Source organism: Lepidochelys olivacea (genome assembly GCF_965140295.1).
Source record: "Lepidochelys olivacea isolate rLepOli2 genome assembly, chromosome: 1".
NCBI lineage: Eukaryota > Metazoa > Chordata > Testudines > Cheloniidae > Lepidochelys > Lepidochelys olivacea.
In genome coordinates this window covers 300,636,018-300,663,566 of record NC_140411.1, presented here as the reverse complement: position 1 = coordinate 300,663,566, position 27,549 = coordinate 300,636,018, and the positions used below count along the sequence as shown (strand labels likewise).

The following is a 27,549-nucleotide window of genomic DNA, read 5'->3' as shown; positions in this document are numbered from 1 at the left end:
GATACCAGTTTACATTGATGTTGACTTTGTTTGGTTCAAGATGGTTCTGTGGGTATCAACCACTTCCTTTTTAAAAAATAAAAAGATAAATTTTCCATGCACCTGTGTCCACGAATACAAACGCATTATTTATTTATTTTTATACAAAATGTGAAAAAATATGCTGTTTGCATAGACTTACTGCAAAGGATCTGCTGATAGGCACACAGAAGTTATTTTTTCTTGTAAAGAAATCATCTCTTGTCCATTTTGTCTCTCTCTCTCTCTCTCTCTCTCTCTCTCTCTCTCTCTCTGTCTCTTTGTGTTTGTCAGCCAACCCCATTAAAATCACTGGAGTTTTTCCATTGATTCAGTGGGGCCAGGTTTTCACCCTAAATCTGTTTCTCCTCCCCTACCTGCAAAAGTCACTCAAACTTACTCTTCCCCATTATCAGTCCCTCTCTTCCTCTTCTATGGATAGCCTGAGGACCAGGGATGCCTCAAAAGTTATTAGAAAGGCTACTGTACTAATCCTTTTACAGAAGCCAGAGTCTGTTATCTTTTGCTGACTTTAGAAATACAGATTAGGATTAAAGCCATTGATGTGTATTAATCGAATTTACTTAAATTCAGTTAAGAATCACATTTTGTTTACTTGAAAATTTTGATGCAGACAGCTATGCATGCTTTATGATTTATTGTCCATCTATTTGACAGCCTAATGGCTTGTGTCACTTGTAACCTGAGCTAATCAAAACATGATTTTACCTGTAAAATATTCAGATATAAAAATCAGCATTTTTGCCAGTTATAGCTACTGGGCTGTGTGACCTTCTGAAAGGAGACCTGTAACATTAATGATTGTTGTGTTTTCTTTCCTCACCAAAGCTGCTCCATACTGGATCACAGCACCTAGAAACCTTGTATTGTCTCCTGGAGAGGATGGAACCCTGATCTGCAGAGCTAATGGCAACCCCAAACCTAATATTAGCTGGCTAACAAATGGTGTGCCTATAGCAAGTAAGACTTTTAATAATCTTAATGGAGGATGAATAAAAACACAAACCAATAAAGATTAGGGACACATAAGGGATATGAAACTTGTTCACATATGAATAATTATTCCATATTTAAGGATGTTTTTCCTGACATTGAATAATAAATGCATATGTCATGAAAGAAAAATGCTACTGTGCATGAAGATGAAACAGCAGAAATTACCTCTAATGTGCCCCAATGTGCTGAAGCTTCCAAATATTACTGTTTTGAAGTGGGCAACTCAGTATCCTGTTACGCTGTCTGCTAGTGTAATACTCATGGAGATGAGGTCTTAGTAATGAGACTGTGATGTGTTCCACTGATTGGAGATATCAGAGGGATAGAACTGCTAATCGTATTGCCATTGCAATATGTATTAGATCTCTTAAGATTCATATCTACTCAGTTGCATCCCCACAGGAAAGTTGGTTCTGTGTAAGAACTGAAAAGAGGGTAGGAGGTCAGAAATAAACCTCTGTGGTTGTATTACGCACCTCTGTAGGGGTTAGAATTTGGAATATGTACTAGCCTTCCAGCTCTCAGCAGTCAAAGGCTGTAGTAAGGCTGTGTGAATGAATCAGCAGCTGTCTGGAAATCAGCTTGTGGCAAGTAGGTGTCAGAGGAGATGAACCCCTAAGGCAATGAAACAACTAATTCTGTGTATGTGGATAAGAAAAGCTCTGTGAATTGATGCCCCAGTCACTCATTTGTTAGCAGTGTTATGACTGGCAGCACAATATGACCGATGCAAGACAACCGCTATCTATAGCACATCTGTTCTTGAGGAAGACTTATACACCAATATTGCAATATGCTGTCAATTCTTCTTATATTCAGCTTATATTATATCATATAATCACTGCTGGTCCTTCACCCTTTTTTCCTCATCTTTCCCAATGTAACACTGAAGATAAAGCCAGACAACCTAACCAGCTGCTTTGTCAGAAATGATGATATTGTTCTGAAATTCTGCCGTCTTGTGCTGGCACTTTAAAGATTTGAAAGTGTAGTATGAAAGGGAAATTGCTGAAGAAGTTGAAAAAAGGTAAGAAGTAGTTCAAGTAAAGATCAGTGAGAGTCAGCAGGGCTTCCAGGAGTCAGAGTTCATCCCAGGAAGTTGCAAAAGAGAAAAGTAAAACCTTACCAGATAGGTGTGAAACCTCTTGGAAAATGAAGAGAGACAGCTGGTCTGAGGAAAACAGCTAATAATGTGACTAAAATGGAGACTATCAGGAGAAGCTGAGGGATAATGCTGTAAGCCAGACATCTGCGTGAGAGAAGGTAGAAAAACTCACCAGGGAAGTGGTGTGGGACATGTAGATAAATATGATTTGATTAAGATTGTAACATAGGTTTTAAAATGCTGGGTCATGATGGCTTACTCAGTCACATAACCTTGAGGTTAAATGGTAAATCTCAAAGCGTTCATAAGTGTGCTCGATACACTCAAATAGGTCGACAGCTGATAAAATAACAAATACATTTTTATACCCATTTCATAATTTTCTTCCTTTACTTTCTCCTGCAGTTTCGTTTCCTTTTCTGCCCTATATTTATGTAGATTTTTTGTCCTGTCAGCCCTTACAATTCATCTGGCCCCTCCCACTGCAGCCTCCACTCTCACCCAGTTGTTCAACTTTCTCTTCTGTCCTTCTTGATTATTCCAGTCTTCCTCCTCTGGTAATCAGGATCCACCTCTATTGCATACTGATGTGTCACTGGTATCTTTGGAAGTTCGAGATCTCTCTCACTCCTTAGCAGGGTTCTGTCCCCCCTCCACCATTCCTCTTTCCTTAGCAGCTGCAAATATTTAACTGGGAGTTTAGCTGACTGCTGCAGTGCAAAGTGTAACTAAATGACAGGGCATCTGAGGGAGTGCAGGAGATAAAGGGAGGCAAGTGACAGAGTGCTATACTTGTGAATTCTGCAGCTTCTAAAAGGAAAATGTTCCAGTTTAAAATAGCTGAAGCCAGTCTGTGGGATTTGCAAATGCACCATGCCCTCTTTTTCACTTGGCATAGAAAATACTCATGTGGGCAGGGTCCCACTTGCTTCAAGTTGAATTTTTAATGTATCATTGTAAAATGATGAAACTAAAGCAGCTGGTTGGGCTGCAGGGCAGTGCTGGAAGAGCTACACCCGTGGCACCATTTCAAAGCGAAACTGCTATGTTTGAATTTCAAAGAGCTTCTGTCACCAGAGATCCCACAATGCACCTTCTGTGGCCCAATAATCTGTTTGCAATACTTTTAGTTTTCTATTCGAAAACACATCTGGGAGATGGTTAATGCTTCCGGTTTTGTTTTCCTATTATAGTCAGACAAGGGATGGGGCAGTGTTGAAGAGAAAGCCACTCACCCATGTTTCAATTAAAGGAAAGGTCCTAACATCCAGGAGAGGGAGGGGGAGAGGGAGAAAGTTGAAAGGCAACATCATGCAAAAAAGGGGGAAAATAGTGGGCACTTAAAAAAATTAATTAAAAAAGAGTAGTGGCTAAAATAATCACCCTCCCCCCCCGCCACCAGAGTCTGTTACCTGGTATGAACATCTTTTTTAAAAGAAATAAATTTTAGTTCATTTTTAGTTAATGATCACATTTTTAAAAGGAAAACAATTTTATAATTACAGTAATTTGCTGGAATGATAAGGGCCTAATCTTGCAATCCTTACTCACATGAGTAATCTTTATATGAGTGGTCCAGTTGAGGTCAATTACGATAATTCACATGAGTAAGGGTGTCCAGTTCAGACCCTGACTCTGCTTTGCCTTGTGCTTCAATTAACACTTGAGTTCTGCATCATTCATACTTCTGCACAATCTTTAGGTTTTATGGTTTAAATGTTCAACATGGGTTTACAAAAGGGAAATCTTGCATAAAGTGCCTAAACTTTTAAGGAAGTAATTATCCAAATTAATTGTAAGGGGAACCACTGACATAACTGGACTTTAGAAAGGTACTTGTGATACTGCACAAAAGACTAATTTATTGGTTCAGTGGTTTATAGTACAGGCTGAGCTATTAAATATTAAACACACACATTTCAAAATTAGAGGATGAAGTATACTGAAAGAAACTGATGATCTTCACTTGATATGCTCTTTACATGCTTATATCATTTTTCACATTAAAGTGATATTTTTATTCAGTCTCTCTTTGTAATCACATAATACATTGAATTGAAGACAGAAAGGATAACCCTTTGATCTCTGTTCATGAGAATGTTTCATAATCCTTGGTTAGGAAAATTCTTAGTTCTTATTATTTTCCCTGAATTTTTACACACACACATGCACTCTGCTGGTCCCAGCCACATGAGTGTAGGATGGAGGCTACTGGGCTCTGATATTCTGGAGGAGACCAGTCCCATAAGAGAATGAGATGGGCTGTCAGTGCCAGCATGCACTCACCATCCCAGCCATCATTCCTGCTGGAGTTGTGCAGATGGGCCAGGATCTGGCCTAATGAATATAGCATGGATGAAATCCATTGAAGCTGGGTTTTATTTAGTGCATACAGTGTACCCAATGGACAGTGGTTGCTGGTGCCCAAAATACGTGGTGGGGCTGCAAGTAACAATCTGTCACCCTATAGCCTCCACCTCCTACCATTCCCTGTAGGTTGACCCTATTTTCAGAGTGAGAACCTGGAGTACCAGTTAGGGAGGTCTCAGGCAGCTGGTTTTCAGGCAAATAAGAAAGGGTTGGTGGAGGAAGAAAAGAGAAAATAAAGGGGCACTCTCTTCTGTCTTCTGTCCTCTCTCTCTTGGAGAATGAAAAATTGTGCTGGCTTACAGTAAAGGGCAAGATGAGAGAAAACAGTATTCATTCTTCTTAACATTGTGTCCCCTCGTTGTTCTTTCCGAGTCCCAACTTCTGCTCCTCCAATCTAGCTCATACCAAATCACCTCTCAGCTACTGTCTTCGCCACCACGCACACCAACTCCCAGTTCACCCACACCCTCATTGACCAAATGACTTCTTTACTCCCTTCGCTCAACCCTGCAAACCTGGCCCTTCCACTGCCCAGTTCAGAACTTCTCCAAGCCCTGCTTAGTTACCTTTAACACTTCCCCTACTCCTCCAAAGTACACAATCCAACTGCAGGCCAAGAGTCCCAGCTTTTCTCTCCTAGTTTTTCCCCACAGAACATATGTGATTAAACAACACCTTGACTAAACCCACCAGAAAGACTCTAGTCCCATAAAATAGTGTAAATACATAATGTGACGTTTAGCCACTTTGATCAAAGGTCTGAGAAAGTAGATCTGCACAAAGCCCTGAGGACCTACAGATTTTGGTTATGATGGACACTCGGGGCCCTCAACCATCAGCCCCTAGACATTTAAATCTAGGCACCATTACTCAGAACCATCAGTCTTAAACCTTGGGATAGCATATAGAAAAGAGGCAGCCTTTCAAGTTTCCAGGCCCAAAACTATGTAGAGTGAATTATACATTGTCACAGGGTCCACTCCTGGCAGGTGGCACCTGCCCCTGGTGGCTTTGGGGATTAGCTCCTTCCAGGTATGGTTTGCCTTGGAGGACTTTGATACCCCAGAATGGGAGGACTAGAGTGACCTGGCCGGAGGGCAAGTCACGAAGAGGAAGCTGCAGCTCCTGGAGTAAGATTGTCCTCTCTCACCCTGCGACCTATGTGTGAAGAGACCTCTGGCTGTCTTTTCACATGTAGGCCACAGGGTGAGAGAGGACCATCTCACTTCAGGAGCTGCAGCTTTCTCTTCATGACTTGCCCTCCGGCCAGGTCACTCTGGTCCCCCCGTTCTGGGGTATCAAAGTCCTCCAAGGCAAACTATCCCAGGCAGTCCACTCTCTGCTGTCTGGTCCATGCCACCTCCCCAGTGGCTAGTAGGAGAACCTGGGCCTGCAACTCTCATCAGCAACCAAGGTGTGCCTACCCCATACCTTGTAGCATTTTCCATGAGCCTTTCCTGTCTTTCTCATTCTCCCCAATCTCTGGTTTGCAAGCCCAAACTCCCTCCTCCTAGGGAGTAACTGCAGGCTACTCTCTATAGGCCAAACACACCTCCCTTCTCCCAGGAAGTGACTGCAGACTACCTCCCTGCAGTTCATTTTTGCTCTTAGATCCTGGGCTTTATACAGTGTTTGTGTGAGGTGGACACCCCATCACAATCACTCCTCCTCAAGATTGCATCCCTGGAAGACACGGGTGTCTCCTGCCTGGCATCTGCCATAACTGGGCCCATAAGTCATCCATCTCTTGCTCAAGGTCCCCCACCATGAGGAGCAATCTGCCTTTCTCCTCGATGGTGTCCTGATACTCACTTCACTGCAATTCTAAATCTTCTACAGCTTCTTGTAAGGCATGCTTGGCTGCTCCTAATTTCTTCTGCAGCATCTTTACTTGCTGCACAGAATCCCCCAGCTCCCTTTCCCTCAGGGTCTGAGTTCCCATCATAGCCTCCCTCACTTCTGTGTTCGTTCCTGTGTCTATTTGGGCCTTCTCCATCCCAATCATTTTATCTTCTGATCCCTTTTTTCCTATCTCATTCGGGTCCATGCTATCCTGTTTGCGACCCCGTCCTTTCTTAAGAGGGCAGTGCCTTCTTATATGGCCGATCTTGTTGAACCCAAAACAAACCTTTTTCTGTGCCTTGTCAGCTGGCCATGCTTTGACCTTCTCTTGTCTAGTCCCCTCTCCTGGGCTCACCTTCACCTTACAACTCATATATGTCCTCCTTAGGTGCCCCTGCTGACCGCAGGCAAAACATGCCCCTCCCTTTCCTGTTCTCCACACAGGTTGGACTCTTTGGGGGTTCTTTGTTTTTCTGCATTCTGGGTGAGGCTTCTCTCCCCCATACAGGTAGGGGCACTCTCTTTTTCAGGTGTCCCCTTCACCTGGAGGCATAACACTCCTTTGGCCAGGCTTCTGCCCTCCTGGCCCTAGTACCTCTTTTCCACTCTCTGCAGTCTCTGCTAATTTCTTCCTGCATGAGCTTAAATAAATACAGTGCTTTGAGCCAGCTGTGTCAAATAGTTTTGCAGGTACCAATGTGCCTCCCACTGTCTCTGATCATACTTCAGCAGGATCTGGATCCGTTCTGGCTGTTTGCCAGTCCCCATCTGCAGGGGCGACGACTCTGGAGTCCAGGCTGGGAGCGTATAAGTGCCTTCAGCAAAAAAGGCTTCCACCTACTGTGACTCCATTTTCTCTTTCCCTTTTTTCTGTTATTGCCTTCCACGCTCCTCTTGTATCAGGTGTGACCACCTTATACTGTCCCTCATGGTCCACCACAATCTCTTAGACTCCCCTTTTATAAGGAGTAATCGCCTGTCCGCATTCTCCACCACGTCACGAGTCCACTCATTGCAGGTGACACCTCCTCCTGGTGGCTCTGGGGATTAGCTCCTTCCAGGTGCTGTGCCCTCCTCTGTCAGTCTCTTCACCCGTCATTATCTCCCACCCTCTGGCATCTCTCATTCCAGGAGTTGCAGCTTCCTCTTAGTGACTCAGCCCTCTGGCCAAATCACTGAGGTCCTCCCCTTCCAGGGTATCAAAGTCTTCCAAGACAAGCTGTCCCAGGCAGTCCACTCTCTGCTGCCTGGTCCACGCTACTTCCCCAGGGGCCTGCAGGGGAACCCAGGCCTTTGCTCTACTCCAGGTTCTAGCTCAGTGCCCTTTCATCAGCAGCCAGGGTCTGCCCTATCTCATACCTTGTTGCATTTCCCCTGAGCCTTTCCTGCCTTTCTGGCTCTCCCACCTCTCTGGTTTACCAGCCCAAACTCCCTCCAACCAGGGAGTAACTGTAGGTTTCCTATCTCTATACCCTAAACACACCCTCTTCTCCCAGGAAGTGACAGCAGACTATCTCCCTGCCATCCCTTTGTGCTCTCGGATCTTGGGCTTTATACAGGCCCCTCCTCTTCCTGTCCAGCTGAACCTCAGGTCTAATTAATCCCATCTCCCTGGCTTCTCCAGGTGTAGCCTAGGCAGCTAATTGGCCTACCTGGCCACCTTGACCCTTTCAGGCCTTATGTGGGGTGGATACCCCATCATACACCTGTGTCGTGTCTTGAATCACAAGTACAGTCTTTACATAATATAAGTGTAACATGTTCATTGCAGCTAAAATCTATATGCAGGAGAACAGCCATATCCAGCACTATCTGTAGCTTTTGGATGTTCTTCAAGATTAGTTTCAGGTAGAGCATGTGAGAAACGTGGAGGTCACAAAGATATGGATTATTCCGGTTATGATGCCATCTTGATTCAGCCAGTTACCAACAGAATTTACTTAAATCTAATAAGCACTAGGACATTCTTCTCTTACTCTGTCCTTTATTTTATATTTACTGTCTTGTCCCCATTCTAGACTTTCAACTATAGCTAATAAAAGGCATAGTGTCACCACAATTATGCAAATAATTAACTATGATCTTATTTGACTTTTATGGTTTCAGCTCCCTTCAGCAATACTGGATCATACATTTATAACTTTAAGTAGGGAAATGACTGACAAGTAATGGATATGATCACAACTTTTACATATTGGTTATGAATGTGATCCTCTGGAGGAAGAGGCATGTAGGATGAAATAAATAGCATTACTTTTAGCATTATTGGCTGTAAGACAGATGATACTTTGGTCATTCCAAAATTTGCAAACCCTACATGAGGACTAACAGCATTCTGCATGAAGGCTAGACAATGGCCAAGTATTTCAATTTATGTCAATAAGAAAGACTGCTTATCATTATTATATTATCTCATCAGAAACAACAACAGGATCTACTATGTCTTCAGAATATTGCTCATGTTTTAGTTATCTCTGAAGTTGGTCTTAAGCACCATCTGCTAGGGATCACATATATAAGAGCTATGATTGACATGCGCCATAGTGTTTACATTCACTGCAAAATGTGCATAATCTATGAGAAATATTTTTGACAATCTGGGCTGTACAGTTATGATGAAATATGTTCAGTGTCAACATTCATATCAAGTATTTGTTTCTTTGAATGATTAATTTTCTACCCTGTTGCAAAATGATACCATAACAGCTTTTTAAAAAAGATGAACAAGAGATTGTGAATTATCACAGTTTAACGACATTTCCTTCTGTTGCTCTGATAGTATCAAGCATCGAGTATAAGTACACTATTATGTGTCCCAACACTATCTTATTGGCCTCTATTTGGGGGTTGAAAAAATAAAAATTTATTTCTGAAAGGTTTATCAGAAATCATACCTGCTCGCTTTAAAAGCATGGAAGAAATTATTGCTCTTGATTCATAAGTGTACTGTGTTAAAGAAGATATTGGCATCTAAAGGCAATTAGAGTAATTAATGTTGCTATTCTGTCCCAAAGAGAAATTCTTCTCCACTTCTACTCTGTGTTTTTTATGACATCTTATTGATCAAAGTAAGATTACGCTCCAAGATGAGCAGAACGACAAGGTGTACGTTTTGTCAACAATATGTGAAAAAGCAGCTTGGTTACTGTGTTTATTTCCTTTCTAGTATACTGGGTTAGCTTTTAGTTCAAGGGAGTCTGCCACACAGCATCTGAGCATGTCATCAACATACTTGTTATCACCTTCACTATCAAACAGAAACACAGTTAACAGCCTACCCTACAAAATATGGTTCTGTTCCAAGTAGCATATTTCTGAGAATAATTTGTTTAGTATCCTGGGCCTGCATTGCACTTTATGGGCAAATAAAGACACGGTCCCTGCCCTGTGGGTCTAACAGTTTAAATAAATATAGCTGAGAACATTTAATACCGGCTGTTGTGTGATATTAATGTTTGGTGGCTTCTTCATTTCAGACGTGGAAATAATTTGAGGAAGTCACTCAGTGATTCTAGGAGCACTCAACGGCTTGACCATTATCATAATAATAATAATAATAATTAATACATCATAAATTCATAGAAACCAGAGATGGAAAAATACATCTTAGGCCATCCAGCCCATCTTCATTCTCGGGGTTATTCTCTAATGGACATCTATTACATGTTTGACTAGTCGAATGTTAAACATGTCAGGCAATGTAACTTCCCCCCTTTCCTTGGCAAGACTATTCAACAGCATTTTAGGGCCTGATCCAAAGCCCATTGAAATCAGTGGACAGACTTCAATTAACTTCAGTGGGCTTTTGTTCAGGCCCTAATATTTTATTGTCAGGGATTTTTTCTTGGTAATCAGGGTACATTTTTCTTCTTTTCTTCTTTTGACTGCTAGTTATCTATGTTTATATGCAATGTACTCAACTAACTGTTGCTCTGAGAATCATAAATTTGAACTTCCTGAATTTTGTACGTATACAATCTAAAGAGTAAATACATCTCATCAGAAAAGTTAGAAATTTCAATGAGAAATGGCAAAAACAATTCTGTGGAATTTTTTTTCCATTTTTCACCCAAGTCTAACCATAATGTTGCTTTTAATCAGTTGTATCTATAATGTTGCATTTACTTTTTTTACAAGAAAATAGAACGGTGCTACTAAGTCCAATCAAATAAATATATTATTGTAAGAAATGTCCAGTGCTATCCAGTGGGGGATATCATGCAAAACTAGAACTGGATGTGCAGTCTAATGATGATGATAGATTCAGATCAACATAGGGGAGACTTACGGTGCGGAATGACTAGCTAAGATAAAGGAAGTGTCTGACATAGTATATAGCTTTCTTTGTATTTGAACATGCTGTATTTATTTGCATATTTGGAGAAGCACATAGAAAGCTGATTCAACATACAGAAAGCAAATGTGCACCTAAGGGTGTTGCAAATATTGGGAGTGGCAAAGCATTCAGGTCTCAGTTCTGCAAATACGTAATCACGTGTGTAAGTATTTTCAGGATTAGGGTTTCAGTAACGTTGTGGAACCAAATGTGGGCTTGTCGGGACAGATATTTACAAGTTTGTCTAGAGCAACAGAATTCCTTGAGCAAGTCCTGATCATTCCTTTAGCAGAAAGTTGCACACTGTGTTTAAACAATATGCAGCTTCCTGCTGCTTTTGCTATCAATGTTTCTAACTCAAATTTTGTCTAACATGCCAGTAGTCCATGTTCTGAACAAAAGTCATGATTCTCACTCTGATCATCTACATGGGCAGGTCCCTTATGCACAGAGTCAGCTGAGCTCTGCTTGAGTTCAGGGGTCTGTCCACATGGATCAGATTGCAGGATTGGGGCTTAAGTCCATAGATTCACTGAAGTTCTAAAAAGTAGCCAGCTTTTAGATAGGATTGCAAAAAGCAGTCAGATTTGACTGTTCTTTCCATACACTGACATCTCAAACACAGCTGAATGGAATTTTGACAACCTGCCTCCCCTCACCTCACCACACCTTCCCCACACAAGTTAACTTTTGAACTGAGTCTTAATGTGAGAAATTTCATCCCAAAAAGTAATTTGTTGGAGAAAGTTATAAGCAACAGAAAATGGCACATATATTAAAAGTGGCTTTTCAATGCTACCTATAGCATCATTATCATAAACGTGTAAAAATGAGCTCATTTTCAGTTGCTTCCTTCCACAGAGGTCAATGTGACTTACAAATTATCAAATATGTCACAAAACAGGTCTTAGAAGGCAAATCCTTCCTGTTGCTTGCAAAAAATAGTCCATTTCCAAAAATAATGTCATCACTTTTATGTGCTACTGGTACATCTTTGTAAGTCTGTGGTAATTGCCCAAAGTCAGTTAACTGTTGATGAACACAGTAAAAGAATCATAAGTCTTATGAATATTACAGAAACTCCTAAATTGTATTCCAGTAGAGTCAATCTTTGATTACATGAATTCCTAAATCAATCACACAGAATAGACACATTCCATAGGAAGAAGATTTTTTTTTTAAGTAAACTGATATGGTTTTGCCAGTCAACTCAAAGTACTTCATCCTGTAAAAGGGATCTACACTGGCAGAAATATGTGCCTGGAAAAGTTCTTTTGCAAGATCAGGGCCTAGCACAGTAAATATGCCCTCAGAGATTATATTGAGACCTTGATTTAGTATTTAATTTCAGGGGCTGGAAGGATCTGTTTCACTTCGTGAGTATGAAATGTCATCATAAAATTAAGATCTTTGACATAGCATGTGAACATGTGAAACAGCATGACTCCTTCACATTTTTAGTAGGGCCAGTATTGGCAACCACTGTTGCCAACTTTCACTTGGTAAATAAGCGCCCTGACTTCCACAATAAGCCAAAAATCAAGCTAATCCCATTTCAAAACAAGGCCAAAATGAGCCAATCCCTAAGAACCCTAACACTCTATGTGACTAGACTCCCTGGTGTGCAGTCTGGGACTCTGGTGAGCTTGCTGTGCATCCCTGACTGTCTCCCCTGCTTGCCCCACCTTGCCCCTGCTTGCCGGGAGCCAATCAAAAAAAAGAAACAACAAGCTACAAGCCAAAAACTAGCCAACAAGCAACTCACAAGGCAATTAAGCCAAAAACAAGCCAAATTCCTGTGGGTTTTTTTGCGGGTTTGGCATGTCTGTTGGCAACAGGTTTTGAACCAGGCATACGTAAAGAGAGGAGGATTCTCTGAAGTAGAGGCAAGTGTTGATGTTGTGACCAGCCAAGCAGCCAGGTAGTTAAGCCAGTTGAAAGATAGGTGATGGGCAGAATTAAGGCAAAATGGGTCTTGAAACAGAATATGAGAAGACCAGAAACTTTTGATACAAAAGGGAAGCAAAGCAAATTTGATTACCCCCTCAGCAACAGAGTGATGGTGGCCCAGAAATAGGAATGGAGGTGGACTGGACTTGAAAAGGAAACCATTCTTGAGCCTGGAATTGGATAGGAAAAAATGTATTTAGAAAATGATTTAGTTAAATTGGTGAAATTTCTTTGTGAAAACTAAGCCTTGCAATCAGAGTGAGATGAGAGCCATTTGAGCAGAGGAAAGGGGGTCACACTGAGAAACAGAACTGGACCAGAGATATTTCTAGTCCACTATCTTGTCTGTCACAGTTGTCAGTACCAGATGTTTTAGTATAAGGTTCAAGGAAAACAACCCATAATAGGCAGTTGTGAAATAACGTATATGGGAAATTAATTCCTAATTCCTCTCAGTTAGAATTTAGGTTATGCCTTGAAGCATGAAGATTTATATCATTTAAAAAAAAATCCTTGCTAATTTGGCAGTGGATGTTCTTATTATCCATATAAATGGTTACTTTTTTTTTACTTCTCCTCAGCTCTTGGTCTGAATTATATCTTTGGCAATGCGTTCTGCAGGCTTAATTATGCTCTCAAATTCACAGATAATATCAGGGGATGCAGACCCAGGAGATATCGTCAAAAATGTGATGTCTGCAAATACATTAAACTGTATTTTGGTGTATTTATATACAACAAAATTTGACAGGCTAGATTCTATTTTCAGTTTCACCTTCAACTCCTCCCAATTTATTGTGGTCGTGCAGGGATAACTGAGCAATATTTGGCCCAGTAACTTCAATAATATCTCTGTCTTTTACTCAGCATTGTATATTTCATCCCAAAGCATCCCATGCCACTTCTAGAACTCAGCAGCTGTTTAATCGCATGCAGCAGCACTACAGAACAGTTTTGAACTGGCAGTGCTCATTCAGAGGAAAGAGTGCCACCTACTGAATCACTAACACCACTTCCATAAATGCTCCTAGCTTGTTGACAGAGAACTCCTTCCCAGTAATGCATCTGACCTGTTACAGTTTCATTTGAGGTAATTTTCACATGGGGAAAGCTATTTTTTATTTTATGTTTTTAGACATATTTACGTTTAAGAATAGCAGAACATGGGAACAGTTTGAGTTCTTAGAATATTCTAAAGTTCCCCCATCTTTATAAATTCATTTTCTTTTGGCATTAAGAAGAAGGTTTTTTCTTATCCCACTCATTACATATCTGTGTCTGTATCTTTGTTTGTCTGAATCATACATACATCAGTATATTTTTGTATGTTTTCCTCTTCAAATTACATGGATCATATGCCTTTGGCATTAATCATAAAAGAACAGTGAAGGTATCCAGTTTGCACTGAATAAGTATAGAATCTGGATAACTTCCTAAATCACAAAAACAACAAGGAGTCTGATGGCACCTTAAAGACTAATAGATTTATTTGGGCATAAGCTTTAAAAGCCCACTTCTTCTGTGCATTTTTTACCCAGGAAAGCTTATGCCCAAATAAATCTGTTAGTCTTTAAGGTGCAACCGGACTCCTTGTTGTTTTTGTGGGTACAGACTAACACGGCTACCCCCTGATACTTGACACCTTCTAAATCACGTCATGATATAATGGTGAACCACTGAAGGGAAGTCTGGGAAGATGGAATCAAGAAATACTTCTGTCTTTCATAATATTTCATTCCCTTCACAAATATAGTACTCATCTTAATAACAATTTAAGAAAGAATAAATACACTTTTTTTAACCCATATAGTTGCCCCAGAAGATCCTAGCAGAAAAGTAGATGGTGATACCATAATTTTCTCTGATGTGCAAGAAAGATCAAGTGCTGTTTATCAATGCAATGCCTCTAATGAATATGGATACTTGCTGGCAAATGCATTTGTGAATGTTTTGGGTAAGATCAATCTTCCATTTTTCATCTGTAACTTAATTAAGAGTTGTTGACTAGTAAATTTTCCTGATATTGTTTAATCTAATCCAGACTTTCTGCAATGCTAAGTAACAGAAAAATATTGCTGGTTAAATCAATAAAAAAGTTAATAAAATAAATCTTTTATATTGCAAGTGATTATGAGTACTGATCAAACCCCTATATAACACAGTTCTTTCTTCTCCTTCATATATGGTCTCCACAGAGCCCCACTGAAGGGGTTGCATGCCCAGCCATATAGCTACAGAACTTTTTTGAGTAGAGTGTGAGCATATCCCTTGAGCCCTCACGCTACAGATGAAGAGCATAGATACCCCACTCTCTCTAACTTCCTCCCTCCCCTTTGCTGATGCAGGCAAGAAAGCATCTTGTCCCCTTTCTCTGTTAGTTCAGGCCAACAGAAATAGCTGTAAAGAGTTAATTAGTACTAGGTTTAAACTAATGTTTCATTTTAATTTTTTAATGTTCCATTAAAAAAAATTATCTTGATCCACATAAAAACCAGGTCTTCAGATAGTCATGAAAAAGGTAAAGGACACGCAGCTAAAGCCTGCAACACCTTTAAGATTTTCTCAGAAATTATCCAAAAGGATTTTAAGACGCTGTTTCAGGATCTGCTCTTGCAAGATGATCTTGTTATGCTTGAGTCAGGGAGACTTTCTTCTAAGAAAGTATCTCCAGCCATGAGTAGTATGGCCTTCAGTGCCTCCCTGTGAGCTTAAGCCTGCTGTAAAATCCTAGTTGGAAAGAGGTCACCTTGTAAAGCCTCCGCACGAGGAACCAAAATAATTAGTTCCAAAGATCCGAGTTCAGTGGATGGAGCCGAGGAAAGACCCTCTTTCATTGCAAGATGTTCCAGAGGAAAGGAGAGGTGCTCCACCAAAGAGTCTGACCCCAGATCCTGGAGTGTGCAGCTTCCTTGCACCCAGGAGTTGTAGAACCGCCTGGTAATTGTGTGGTCAAATCAGTCATCTGCACTGGGGCAAAGATATTTGGCCCAGTGTACCTTGCTTCTTCTTCTTTTTTTTTTTTTTAGCATTTTCTGACTTGAATTCTTCCAGTGAAGTCACATACTTCAGTGCTTATCACTATTGCTCACTGAAAAACAAGAAGGAAGTATTTACTTGTAACAGGAAGATTCCCCTGTATTACAGCTTCTACAGACTACCAGCAGCAGAGCTAGATAGAGCCCCTAAGTCACATTAGAGAGAGATGTAAATGTGTAATTTTATAGGCTACTCCTGATCGTCGTAATCAAACATGCCTTATATATAGATAAATAAAATAAAATGTGTTGTGTTGTCTTTTTAGCTGAGCCACCAAGAATTCTGACGCCTGCTAATAAATTATATCAAATCATTGCAAACAATCCTGCATTGCTAGATTGTGCTTTTTTTGGTTCACCTGTGCCTGAAATTGAATGGTAAGTTGTAGTCATTGTGTATAAGTACTTCTGAAGAGGCATTAACTTTCCTTGAAAGCAATCATTTAAATGTTTTTTGTTATTCTATATTTCTTTTTCTAAAAATAAAATAGGGCTCTCTTTTTTTTTAGCATGCACTGATTACAATATTGATACATTAAATTATTTATGTAATTTAACATTTAATTAAATTACTGATCGATTCCATTTAAATTTCACTGCATGGGTTTGCTTGACATCTGTATTTTCTTATGCAGTACTCTAAAATTTGCTTTTCTAACACTAGATGTGATTGAATTAGTGCATGATATTGGATAATGATACAATTTTTAATATAAAGGTTTAAGGGAGTAAAAGGGAGCATCCTGCATGGAGATCTTTATGTTTTTCATGACAATGGAACTCTGGAAATTCCTGTGGCACAAAAGGATAGTACTGGCACATATACCTGCGTAGCAAGGAATAAATTAGGAAAGGTACAAAATGAGGTCCATCTAGAAGTCAAAGGTAAGAAACCAATCATTGTTGTAAACCATTTTAATCACAGTGTAACCCAGAATTTCAAACAATTTAAATGTCTAATAGCAACTCTAAATTTCAGATCCAACAATGATTATTAAACAGCCTGAATATAAAATCATTCAAAAGGGTGGCCAGGTTTCCTTTGAGTGTACTATAAAGCATGATCGTACCTTAATGCCAGCTATTACATGGTTGAAGGATAATGGTGAACTGCCAGTTGATGAAAGGTACAGATAAATTATTTATTTTGTTTTTTGTAATTGTACTTTTAAACTCATTTTTGTTCATGTTTCTCCTGTTCATCTGAAATGTTGGGTAACTCTTCCACAAGAAGACTACTCAATAACAACATCAGACCCATGTTTGTCTTTGCCTAAAAGCCCATCCTAGTACAGTGGCAAAGTGAAGGCAGCAATTAGAAATGCAAAAGCAACATTTAAACAATGGAAAAAATGGGAAATAGATAGCAATCAAAATAAATTAGAAGTATGAATAGTAGAAATTTGATAAAGGAAGCTAAAGACATCAGGGAAAAATCCATGGTTAGTGCTAAGAACAATAAGAAAGAGTTTTTAAAAGTATATTAGGAGCAAAAGAATTCATAGCAATGGTATATGCCCATTAATAGATAGAGATGATAAAATTGTTTGTGATGCAGGCAAGGCAGAAGTGTTCAATAAATATTTCTATTCTGTATCTGGAAAGAAGCAGAATGATGTACTTGTATCACATCAGGATGATGAAGTAATTTCTAGTCCATTAATAAGCAAGGCTTTCATTAAACAATATCTGCTAGATATAAACATTTTAAACTGAATAGATCCAGAAAAGTTGCACCCAGGAATATTGAAAGAGCTGTGTGAGGAGATCTCTAGCCTGCTGATATTAATTTTAATAAATCTTGAAATACAAGGGAAATTTCAGAAAACTGGAAGAGTGCTAATGTGCTGATATTCAAAACGAGCAAACAGGTTGACCCACATAACTATAGGTCAGTAAGCCTGACTTCAATCCTGGGGAAAATAATGGAAGAGCTGATACAGGATTCAATTGATAAAAAATAGGAATATAAATAATGCCAGTCAATATGGTTTTATGGAAAATGAATTATGTCAAACAAACTTGATTTCATTCTTGGATGAGATTACAATTTTGACTGATGAAATTAACTGTAGATGTAATATACTTAAACTTTTGTAAGACATTTGATTTAGTACCACATGACATTCTGAGTAAAAAAATAGCATTGTACAATATTAAGACAGCACATATTAAATGGGTTAAGAAAGGGGTAGCTGACAGATTTTTAAAAGTAGTTGTACATGGGGAGTCATCATCATGGTGGTGTTTCTAGTGGGGTTTCTCAAGGATCACTATTAGGCTTCATTCTATTTATCATTTTCATAAATAATCTGGAAGTAAATATAAAAACACAGCTAATTAAATTTACTGATGACACAAAGATTGGTAAAGTGGTAAATGATAGGGCAGACAGGGCAGTCATACAGAGTGATCTGGATTGCTTGGTAATCTTCAAACAAAATGTGTTTTAATATAGCCAAATGCTAAGTTATACATCTAGAAACAAGGAATGCAGACCAAATCTAAGGAATGGGGGCCTGTATGCTGGAAAGCAGTGACTGAAAAATATCTTGGGGTCATAATGTACCCTGAACTGAACATGAGTTTCCAGTGTGATGCTGTGGCAAAAGGGGTAATGCGATCCTTGAATGTATAACCAGGGGAGTGGTGAGTAGGAACAGGGAAGTGATTTGACTTCTGTATATGGGTTGGTGAGACTGGTACTGGAATATTGTATACAGTTCTGGTGTGCACATTTTAATAAGTATGTTGAAAAATTGGGAAGGGTGCAGAAAAGAGCCACAAAAAACATTTGAGGGCAGGAGAAAATGCCTCATAGTGTGAGACTGAGAACTGAATCTGTTTAGGTTTTCAGAAATAAGATTGAGGCATCCTTTGATTACAACGTATAAGTACTTTAGCAGGGAAAAAAATACCTGGTACTATAAGGCTCTTTAATCTAGAAGAGAAAGGAATCCCAAGAACCAATGGCTGGATGCTGGTGCCCAACAAATTCCAATTAGAAATAAGGCACAAAGTTTTAGCAGTGGGAGTGATTAACTATTGGAACAAACTACCAAGGGAAGTGAAGGATTCTCCTTCTCTTGGTGGCATCCATTGAAGATTGGATGTCTTTCTGGAATATGTGCTTTGGCCAAACACAAGTTATGTTTTAGTCAAACAAAGGTTATTGGGTTCAATGCAGAAGTAACTGGATGAAATGTAAAGGCCTGCGATATACAGGAGGTCATATTAGGTGACGTTATGGTCCCTTCTGGCCTAAAATTCTAAATCACAGAGAGAGTACTTTTTCTGTTCTTGATCTAGAAAACACTAGAGCTTTGTAATTATGTGGCCGACTTTAACAACTTGTATGAGAATGCAGGACTTTTCTGTTGAGGGCATCCTAGGCTAAAACTCTACATTTAACTGCAAGGTAACTACTGTTAAATCAAACTGGCAGATGGGTGGGAGAAGGAGCTTGGGAGCTAGGAGAGAGGAGGTCCTGTAGGGAAGCCCTAGCAACAGTCAAGCTTGGGTAGGATTCTTAGGCTGAAGTTTATATTGTGCTAATGTTAACCTGCCAATACAGCCAAATTCAACAAAGTAAGTTCTTTGTTCCAAAAGTGAAAAGCATACCTCTGTATGGATTTGGTTGTGGGGGAAGGAGGGGGGGGCTGCTTATTAATGTTTCTAGCAGATTCTGTCAGTGTTTACCCTACATTCATGACCATGCATGGGTGAATCATTTCTAGGCTTCCAACTGTAATTTTGGGCAGAAATGTTGAAAGGTTTTATTTTAAAAAGTTAAGGCAAATAGTATGCAAATATTCCACAGTTAGGCATATTACACAAGTACACATAAGACTTTGCAATTTACTTTCTTTTATTCCAGTAAAACTGGATCAAACAAATGTTTGAAGAAAGCAGCTACAAAAGGTTAGCAAACTCAGAATAAGTGAATTCGTTATAAATCTGATCAGATGTTCACAGCTCTAGTTGTGTGTTGGTGATGTGTCCTGCCTTGTCTTTTGGAGGACATCAGTATCCTGTTGCAGCAACGGTTAGGATTGAAAACTTCTGCTAGCTTCTGAGATGCAAAAGCAACACTTTTGCTGATCAGAGGTCGAATCAACTGCTAAGCGAGGTGTCGTTCAGAAAAGAAAACACATTTGAATACTGATGTTACCTATCAGTGAAAATGTAGTTGTAGTCCAAATGTTGAAGTTACATTAAGTCATGGAGATGTTGCTGGTACCCACAAAAATATTAAGCCATCATTAGGATTTGGAAATTTTATACACAACTTTATTATAACAATGAAAAATCCACTATTGAATGTATTATTTACAGGTTTATTATTCATAAAGATAGTTTGGCCATTATGAATGTAACTGATAAGGATGATGGAACCTATACATGTGTAGCAAATACTACCCTGGACAGCGTTTCTGCAAGTGCCATACTCACTGTTGTTGGTAAGATTGCTTTTAAAATGTTGTAAGGGCAAAGCTGTGTTTGTTTTGTATAAATTGTTAAAGCAGTATTAGATTTGATATGACAGGCACTAACAGAGTTTGATAAAATAAAAACACCCGAACACATATATGCTCTTTGGGCATTCAGTTAAATTTTAAGATAAAAAATAAATGATATTCAATCTTGCCTATATTGTCTGATATTTTTTAAGGTAGTGTATGAAGCAGAAGGTAAAATATGAACCAGCTGCTTAATAGAAAGTGTTCAAGCAGCAAGTAGTGTTTCCAATGGGACAAGGTCAATCTCATGCTAGATGCTCTCCTACATTGTACTTGAGCTGGTGCAGTTGACCAATGACTCTGCAGAGTATTTCAGCACCAGCACCGGTTGTCTTGAGGTTCTTGCCAGCTTCTACAGTTGCATTCTGCTTCAAACAAGTTGAACAACATGCTTGTTTAACTTTCACTCTTACTTCCAGGATTTTTCTTAGTCTAGTTTTCTTTCAGTTTAGCTAGGCTTCCTGTAATTAAGAAATAGCTATGAAGTCCACCAGCCAGGAACTGCTGGACCACAGTGTACTGTGCATATGCCTCCAGCACATGCCTTCTGCTGACTGGGGACACCAATTGTGGAAGGAATCAATACCCAGATGAGGAGATCCTGCTGCTTACCAGCACTCTTGTTGAATCATATTAAAGAAGTTCTGTATTAAAATCACAAATGAGTTTGATTCCCCATAGTTTAAATTCCAGGGTATTATTAATTAAGAAGTCTCTTGGTTTTTGGTCTCTTATTTTTACTGTTTCTCTCCCTCTCTGTGTGAAACTTGCAAGCTGCTAATTGTGTTAGTACATCCTAAGACAGAGTCTGTTCTCAAAGCAATTCTTTGTAACAACTACTCACAGAGAGAGAGACTCAAAGCAATAGTCTCTAACAACAGAAACAGCACCCAGAGACTCCCCGCCCTTTTGTTGTATTCATCTAGCTTTGTTAACAATTGTGATTACAATAGAGATAGAGGATGTATGTGGATGGATGCTTGGTGTGGATAATAACTGAATGATCCGGGAGATGCCAGCCTAAGAATCCAGTGTCCATCGGCTGAAGAAGGCATCAAGTGGAAATAACCAGAGTACTCCCGGAGGGCAGACTGGAATCCACCCAACAGCCTCAAGGATGGGAGAACTGAAGAACAAGATAACATCTTGCAGCACGGAGCCATCAGGAATGTGCCATCTGCTGACTGATTCAGAAACAGCATGATGAAGCAATTCCTATAGACTGGCATAGGAATAAATTCCTATAAAAATGGACTCTAGAAAGTGAGAACTTTGGGGTCTGATTCTGCAAACCAACTTCCAGGAGCATCAGATGTGCATCTGACAAGGCCCTGCTCCCTCCTCATGTCCAGGACACCTGGCCAGTGGCTTGGCATGAGCAACTCTAAGGCTGGTAACTATGATAACAACCTTGCAGAACCTGTGTATGTGTTGTATGAATGAATGAATGTGTGAATAAATATGAAATTGAATGGAATGTTATAGCTATAACTAACTGCTTACTATGATTCTGTCTGTATTCACAGTAAATGTGGCATTTTGCCTTTTCCCCTTTAATAAGATCCTGCTGGTTTTTATTTTATTGGTATAACATTGTCCAGCTCAGAATCAGTCCCCAGGAGTTTAAACTCTTCTAGTAGCTATTGCCTCTGCTCACTGAGTGAGAAGGCAGCCCTACTTCCTTTATTTCTCTAACCAGCTTTACTTCAGTCCGGTGTCTTATCATCTCCCGCCTTGTAAGTATATTTTCAATGTGATCCTTAGCTAGAGAAGCTGGCAGGAATCTCCAACCAAAATCTACTGGTGCTCTAAAATTCTGCAGTGGTCTTAATAACTATTCAAGGGTGAGATAAGCAAAATGTTAGTTTTGTCCATATGCAAAATAAGGTTAAAAACATTTGTCTAGTTTGTGTAAGAGTCATTTCTGTATTTATTTTCTTGATTTAATTTTTCATTTAAAAAAATTGGATACTTTATCTTTCTTGCAAAAAATTAAAAATAATCAATGCATGATTTAAAATTGACCCTTTCTTGTAGCAAAAATAACTTCACTTTATTATCTCTAATAAATATAATCTTTAACTATGTGTAAAATCATGTTTCTTTGGCTACTAATTTTGATTAAATCCTTTATATTAATGTCCTTTTCAGCTGCTACCCCAACTCCAGCTATCATTTACGGTAAACTAATACAAAATTTGTCTGCATCATCCACCAAACATATTCACACTTTTGCCTATTGCAAATTGTGTCATCTTTGGTTTTAATTTCCATTTCATGTCTTTTTACCAACTTTGTTTTTTTTTTTAAAGCAGAAGAGAATTCTGTGCAATCATACCATTTTCTTATTAGCTATTTGTTCAGACTGTTTCATTACTATATTATTAGCCTTTAGAATTTTACACCAAGGCTATTTTAAATTATTTGGGAGTATACAATTTATAGAAAATGAAGTTTTTAAGCAATTTTTTAAGTTTGTTGTTTACAGTATTATTAAATTTATTTATACTAAGTACAGTAATGCAATATATTTTCTGTAATAATATGTAATACAGAACAAATACTTGAAGAACAAAGTTCAGCAGTGTCCTGAAGGCCCACATCAAAAACAAGTATAGGTCTGATCTTGCACCATTTAAATTAAAGGGAGTTTTGCTGTTGACTTCACTGAGAGAAGCATCAAGGCCTTTAATTCTAGCTTCCACAGTACAGAAGCATAAGCTAAACGAGGCCTGAAAATCTAATTGTAGCAGTTTACATGGCCCTAGATAGGTATTTGCAATGTCAAAAGCCATCCTGTTTTCTCAGTTGAAAGGGGTCCTTAAAAGTGGCCAAATAATTGATCTCATAAATGTCTTGATTTTACTCCACACTGGAAATGAAATAGGACTTTATTATCAAGGTTCTTTTCTGCTTCTCATTAACATTTTACATTAATTTTAATGTTATGGCATAAGAGTGTCTAGATTTTAATCTTTTACAATATCCTGAATAAGGCTTTTTCTTATTTCATATTCTCTGAATTTATATTGCAAGGCAAAATATGGTACTATGGACCTGATACTGCAAACACTTTAAAATATGAATAACTTTATTCACTTTAATAAGTCCCATTGACCTTAATGGACCTACTCCGGTCTTTCATTCCAAATGCTTATTAATATAATGAATGATTTTCAGCAATTTGGGATGAACAATTTCATAATTATGAATTCAGAGTATTGTAAATTAACAGTTTAGTTTATATTTTCAGGCTTCTTAAAATGTGTAGGTTAAAAGTAAAATACCTTTGTTTTTCTTATTGCAGAGCATCTTTCTTAAATTGACGCATGAAATATTTGTACTAATTCTGAAACAGTTTCTTTTTAATATCTGCACTTCTTTATTTTTCACGACCAAAGATTTTATTTCGTGTATAATAGTTAGCTACTCATATTCATTAGTCATTAACTGAACATGATGCTGAACCATGCATTTCATATTTCTTTGCTTTTCATTACAGTAGCTTTTATATTGCAAAACAATCAGGCATAGAGTTTCTGTCAGTAGCGTTTGCTTGTTACAAATGTATTTAGAAAGTTCCCAGCAACATCAGTTCTTATGCATTCCATTACAATTGCATGCAAATGGCCACTAAATCATATCGGCATAATGGAAGTAGATCTCTTTATTGTTGTGCTTTTGGAAAAGTTTTGGTTGAAATGTGAGAATTGTTGCCAAGAAGAAACTGTTTAATCTGTTATATTTAGTTACTATGTATTTATTTGGCTTATAGATCGTCCTGATCCACCCTTTGATTTAGAATTAACAGATCAGCTAGAAAGAAGCATACAGCTGTCCTGGATACCAGGATATGACAATAACAGCCCCATTACAAGTATGTTTGGTTGTATGTACTGGAACAAAAATTCATTGTTTTACTTTTTCAGATTCCAAAGAGTTTTGAAATATACCTTTGTCTAGTAAGCTTAGCAAATACATTCTTTCATTGTTATTATTATTTACCGGTATTACAGTGGTGCCCAAAACATGTTGCATGCGGTTCAAACATATGGAAGGACACATTCCCTGCCCCACAGAGTTCAGTCAAAAGCCCCTAATCCTGCAGTCACAACCAGTAGCACAGACACTTGCATCCATGTGAAACCCCTTTTAAGGGCTCAATCCTGCAAATACATACAGGAGTAAATTTTTAATCACATGCGCAGCCCCACTGAAATAAACTTACTCCCAGACATTTTTTGACAGTGTTAAAATCTTAAACTAACCTGAATGTGCGACCGTTGAATTTGAAAGCTCATTGGCAGCAATACCTTTATGTGTTATTTATCTTTGTTGACAGAAAAGCTTTAACTTCCTCAAAATTATAAACCAGATGGTTTTTCTGATCTTTTCAAAGCCAAACTTTTGATAGAGGTAAACATCAAAAGCAGTTCATTCAGGCCTAGTGCTTGGGGTGTGCTGTCCAGTCCAGTCTCTATTCCAGCAAACAGGAGTTTGCAGGTTCCAGGCCGGCTCTGTTAGTGTCTCTCATTGGGGCCCTTCTGCAGTGGCTCCCTCCCCAGCCGCTGCTGCTCCCCCATAAGTCCCACCCAGCTTGCACTCAGCTGTAAGGTCCAGCAGTCACAGTCTGTTCCACAGGTGGAGCTGTGTTCAGTTCCCACAGATTCCTCTCTGCATCTGATTTCTCTGCAGCTCCTGGCTTGTCAAGCAGCCACCGCTTCCCAGTTGAGCCCGGCCACTTCCTCATGCAGGACCCTTCCCCTTACCTGTCCAAGAGGAAGGGGACATGCAGTGAGGAGGGCTGACGGGAGTTATAACCCCTGCTTAGCAGGTCCATCACAGTACATATACAATTTCAAATGTTTTCTCTCACTGCTTATTTCTGTGCTGAAACTTCATCTATTGTGTCTTTCTCTCAGTACGGTATTTCTAAGGCTCCTGTTGTGGCAGTATCCAAGCAGCTAAGACAGTTACAATAGAATTATGCTTACTTACAGTTAGAATGCCAAAGAGTTATGTTTCCATTACATTTCTTGCTAAGGACTACTTGTTCAGTTGTATTCTCTAACTTATTTATTATAATTTCAAGTTTATTTTAAAAATATTTAGTGTAGATCAGATTGCTGACTTATGATTATTTCATTCATAAATGACTGTGCTAGTCTCTGATGCCTAGGAATGTTATAGATCTGACATATAATTGAACTCAATTTTTGTTGATAGATTTTGTCATTGAATATGAAGATGGAATGCGTGAACCAGGGGTATGGCATTACCAGACAGAAGTCCATGGGACTCAGACAACTGTACAGTTAAAGCTGTCTCCGTATGTTAACTATTCGTTCCGTGTAATAGCTGTCAATGAGATTGGTAGAAGTCAGCCAAGTGAAGCATCTGAACAATACCTAACAAAAGCTGCAAGTAAATAAACACTACCATTTACCAGTAATCAGTTTACTCTTTAGACGCCATTGAATTATTTAGAACTCAAAGAACAGTCGGGCCTTACTCAATTATAAATATTTAACTTTTAGAGCCAGATGAAAATCCTTCTGGTGTTCAAGGGATAGGATCAGAACCCGATAATTTGGTGATTATATGGGAGGTAAGTTTTTTAGCCTATAAGCAACATTTTCTAGAAAATAAAAATATAAACTTTGAACAAATTAATAGATGTTACAGTTGGTGCTTGTTTGAGACAAAATAAAAATCCACTAATTTGTCTGAACCTTTCCCCTTCCTTAAATAGGGGGAAAATGTAAATGAATACTCACAGTGAGAAACATACTTTCAAAGGACTGTTTTCTCTTGTTTATTAGTGGTTTCTCCCTCTTCCTGACAAACTCATTAATTTAGGATAACTTGAAGTGTTTTCATGCATTAAGATTAAAAAATATATATAGTATCTTAGATCAGTTAGCCTCATAATTTTAGAATGGATTCCAATTTAAATCCTAACTCTTCACTAAACTTTATTATAAACTAAATTATCATTATACCTTCCTACTTAAAGCTGTTTGTGGATGCATTGTACTGACACTTACAAGGCACGAATTCTGATTCTCTTTCTAAACACAGATTCCCAACTACTCATTACTGCAAAGTCAGCTTCCCATTACAGCTTTGAAAAGATTCCAACTCTCTGGGAAATATGATTTATAATAACTTATTTTAGCTTTTTCGTAGTATCTGTCTTCAACGACTGACGAAAACTAACAAGAGTATATTTACATCAGTTAGCTTGCATGATTAAAACACTTGGTGATTAGGTTCTCTGCTTTTCAAAATGTTCAGGGTGATATACGAATGTATTATTTCACTTTGATGCCAGTGTAACTGAAATTACAGCAGTGTAAAAATGAAACAGAAGTTTCAATATCATTACACTGGTATAAAACTGGGGGAACTACATGGTGAACCAGGCTCATTTTTACACCTTCCTTCTTCTTTAGAAGTCTATGATTTTGTTATTATCCTGGATTGCTCTTCTTTGCAAATGTTATAAAATAATTTTAAAATATTAATTTCATTTTTTTTTCATTTTAGCCTTTAAAAGGTTTTCAGTCCAATGGACCAGGTCTTCAATACAAAGTCAGTTGGCGTCAGAAAGATGTTGGTGATGAGTGGACTTCTGTTATAGTTGCAAATGTTTCAAAATATATTGTATCTGGTACACCGACCTTTGTTCCATATGAGATAAAAGTACAGGCTTTAAATGACCTAGGATATGCACCAGAACCTGCAGAGGTGATTGGACATTCTGGGGAAGACTGTAAGTTGCTCAGACTGACTGACTTGTATTAATTAAAAATATCCAAATGCAAAGTCACAGAGGGATTTAAAAAAAGCTATTGAAAATTTGTGGGAGGGAATTTTTCTCTCATGTAATAAATGAAAATTGTAAACTTCAAATCTTTGGAGGATAGTTAGAGGCTTCATAAACCTCAGCGGTATGAATATTGAGGCCCACTTCAACAAACAGTTGTTAAACGAGATAATAGTGTGACCCATTTCTTTATGAGTGTTCATATAGTTTATCTGTTCATATAGTCTCTGATTATCATCTGGGATTTGTTAAATCTCTCTCCCACACAGTACCAATGGTTGCTCCAGGCAACGTGCAGGTGCACATTGTTAACAGCACATTAGCCAAGGTGCACTGGGACCCTGTTCCACTAAAAACTGTCCGAGGACACCTTCAAGGATACAGGGTAAGTAACGGTAGAAGCTTTTATATCCTCATCTATCAAAATAAAATATTCCTAATGTGTATATGTGTTTGGGAGGGAGGTAACTGCTATTTTAAATGAGTATTTTCGGTTCTTTATTATACCACAATTTTGGTTGATAATT

General features: G+C 38.6%; 1 protein-coding gene across 26 annotated transcripts in view; it reads left to right on the top strand.

The window, feature by feature from the left end:
- NRCAM (neuronal cell adhesion molecule) overlaps positions 1-27,549 on the top strand; it is a 280,578-nt gene that overhangs the window by 199,145 nt on the left and 53,884 nt on the right. For 23 of the 26 annotated variants that reach the window (XR_014713314.1, XR_014713315.1, XM_084641215.1 and 20 more), the window contains 12 exons: positions 868-999; positions 14,449-14,592; positions 15,940-16,051; positions 16,392-16,558; positions 16,653-16,800; positions 20,009-20,133; positions 22,345-22,374; positions 23,969-24,070; positions 25,420-25,617; positions 25,731-25,801; positions 26,743-26,968; positions 27,292-27,407. Coding sequence is in view for 24 of the 26 variants with exons in the window: in XM_084641215.1 (XP_084497341.1) it covers positions 868-999; positions 14,449-14,592; positions 15,940-16,051; positions 16,392-16,558; positions 16,653-16,800; positions 20,009-20,133; positions 22,345-22,374; positions 23,969-24,070; positions 25,420-25,617; positions 25,731-25,801; positions 26,743-26,968; positions 27,292-27,407 (1,571 nt within the window). In the remaining 2 variants the exon portion in view is untranslated. The remainder of the gene's footprint in view (positions 1-867; positions 1,000-14,448; positions 14,593-15,939; positions 16,052-16,391; positions 16,559-16,652; positions 16,801-20,008; positions 20,134-22,344; positions 22,375-23,968; positions 24,071-25,419; positions 25,618-25,730; positions 25,802-26,742; positions 26,969-27,291; positions 27,408-27,549) is intronic. The other 3 variants (XM_084641216.1, XM_084641224.1, XM_084641229.1) reach the window with 1 other exon arrangement.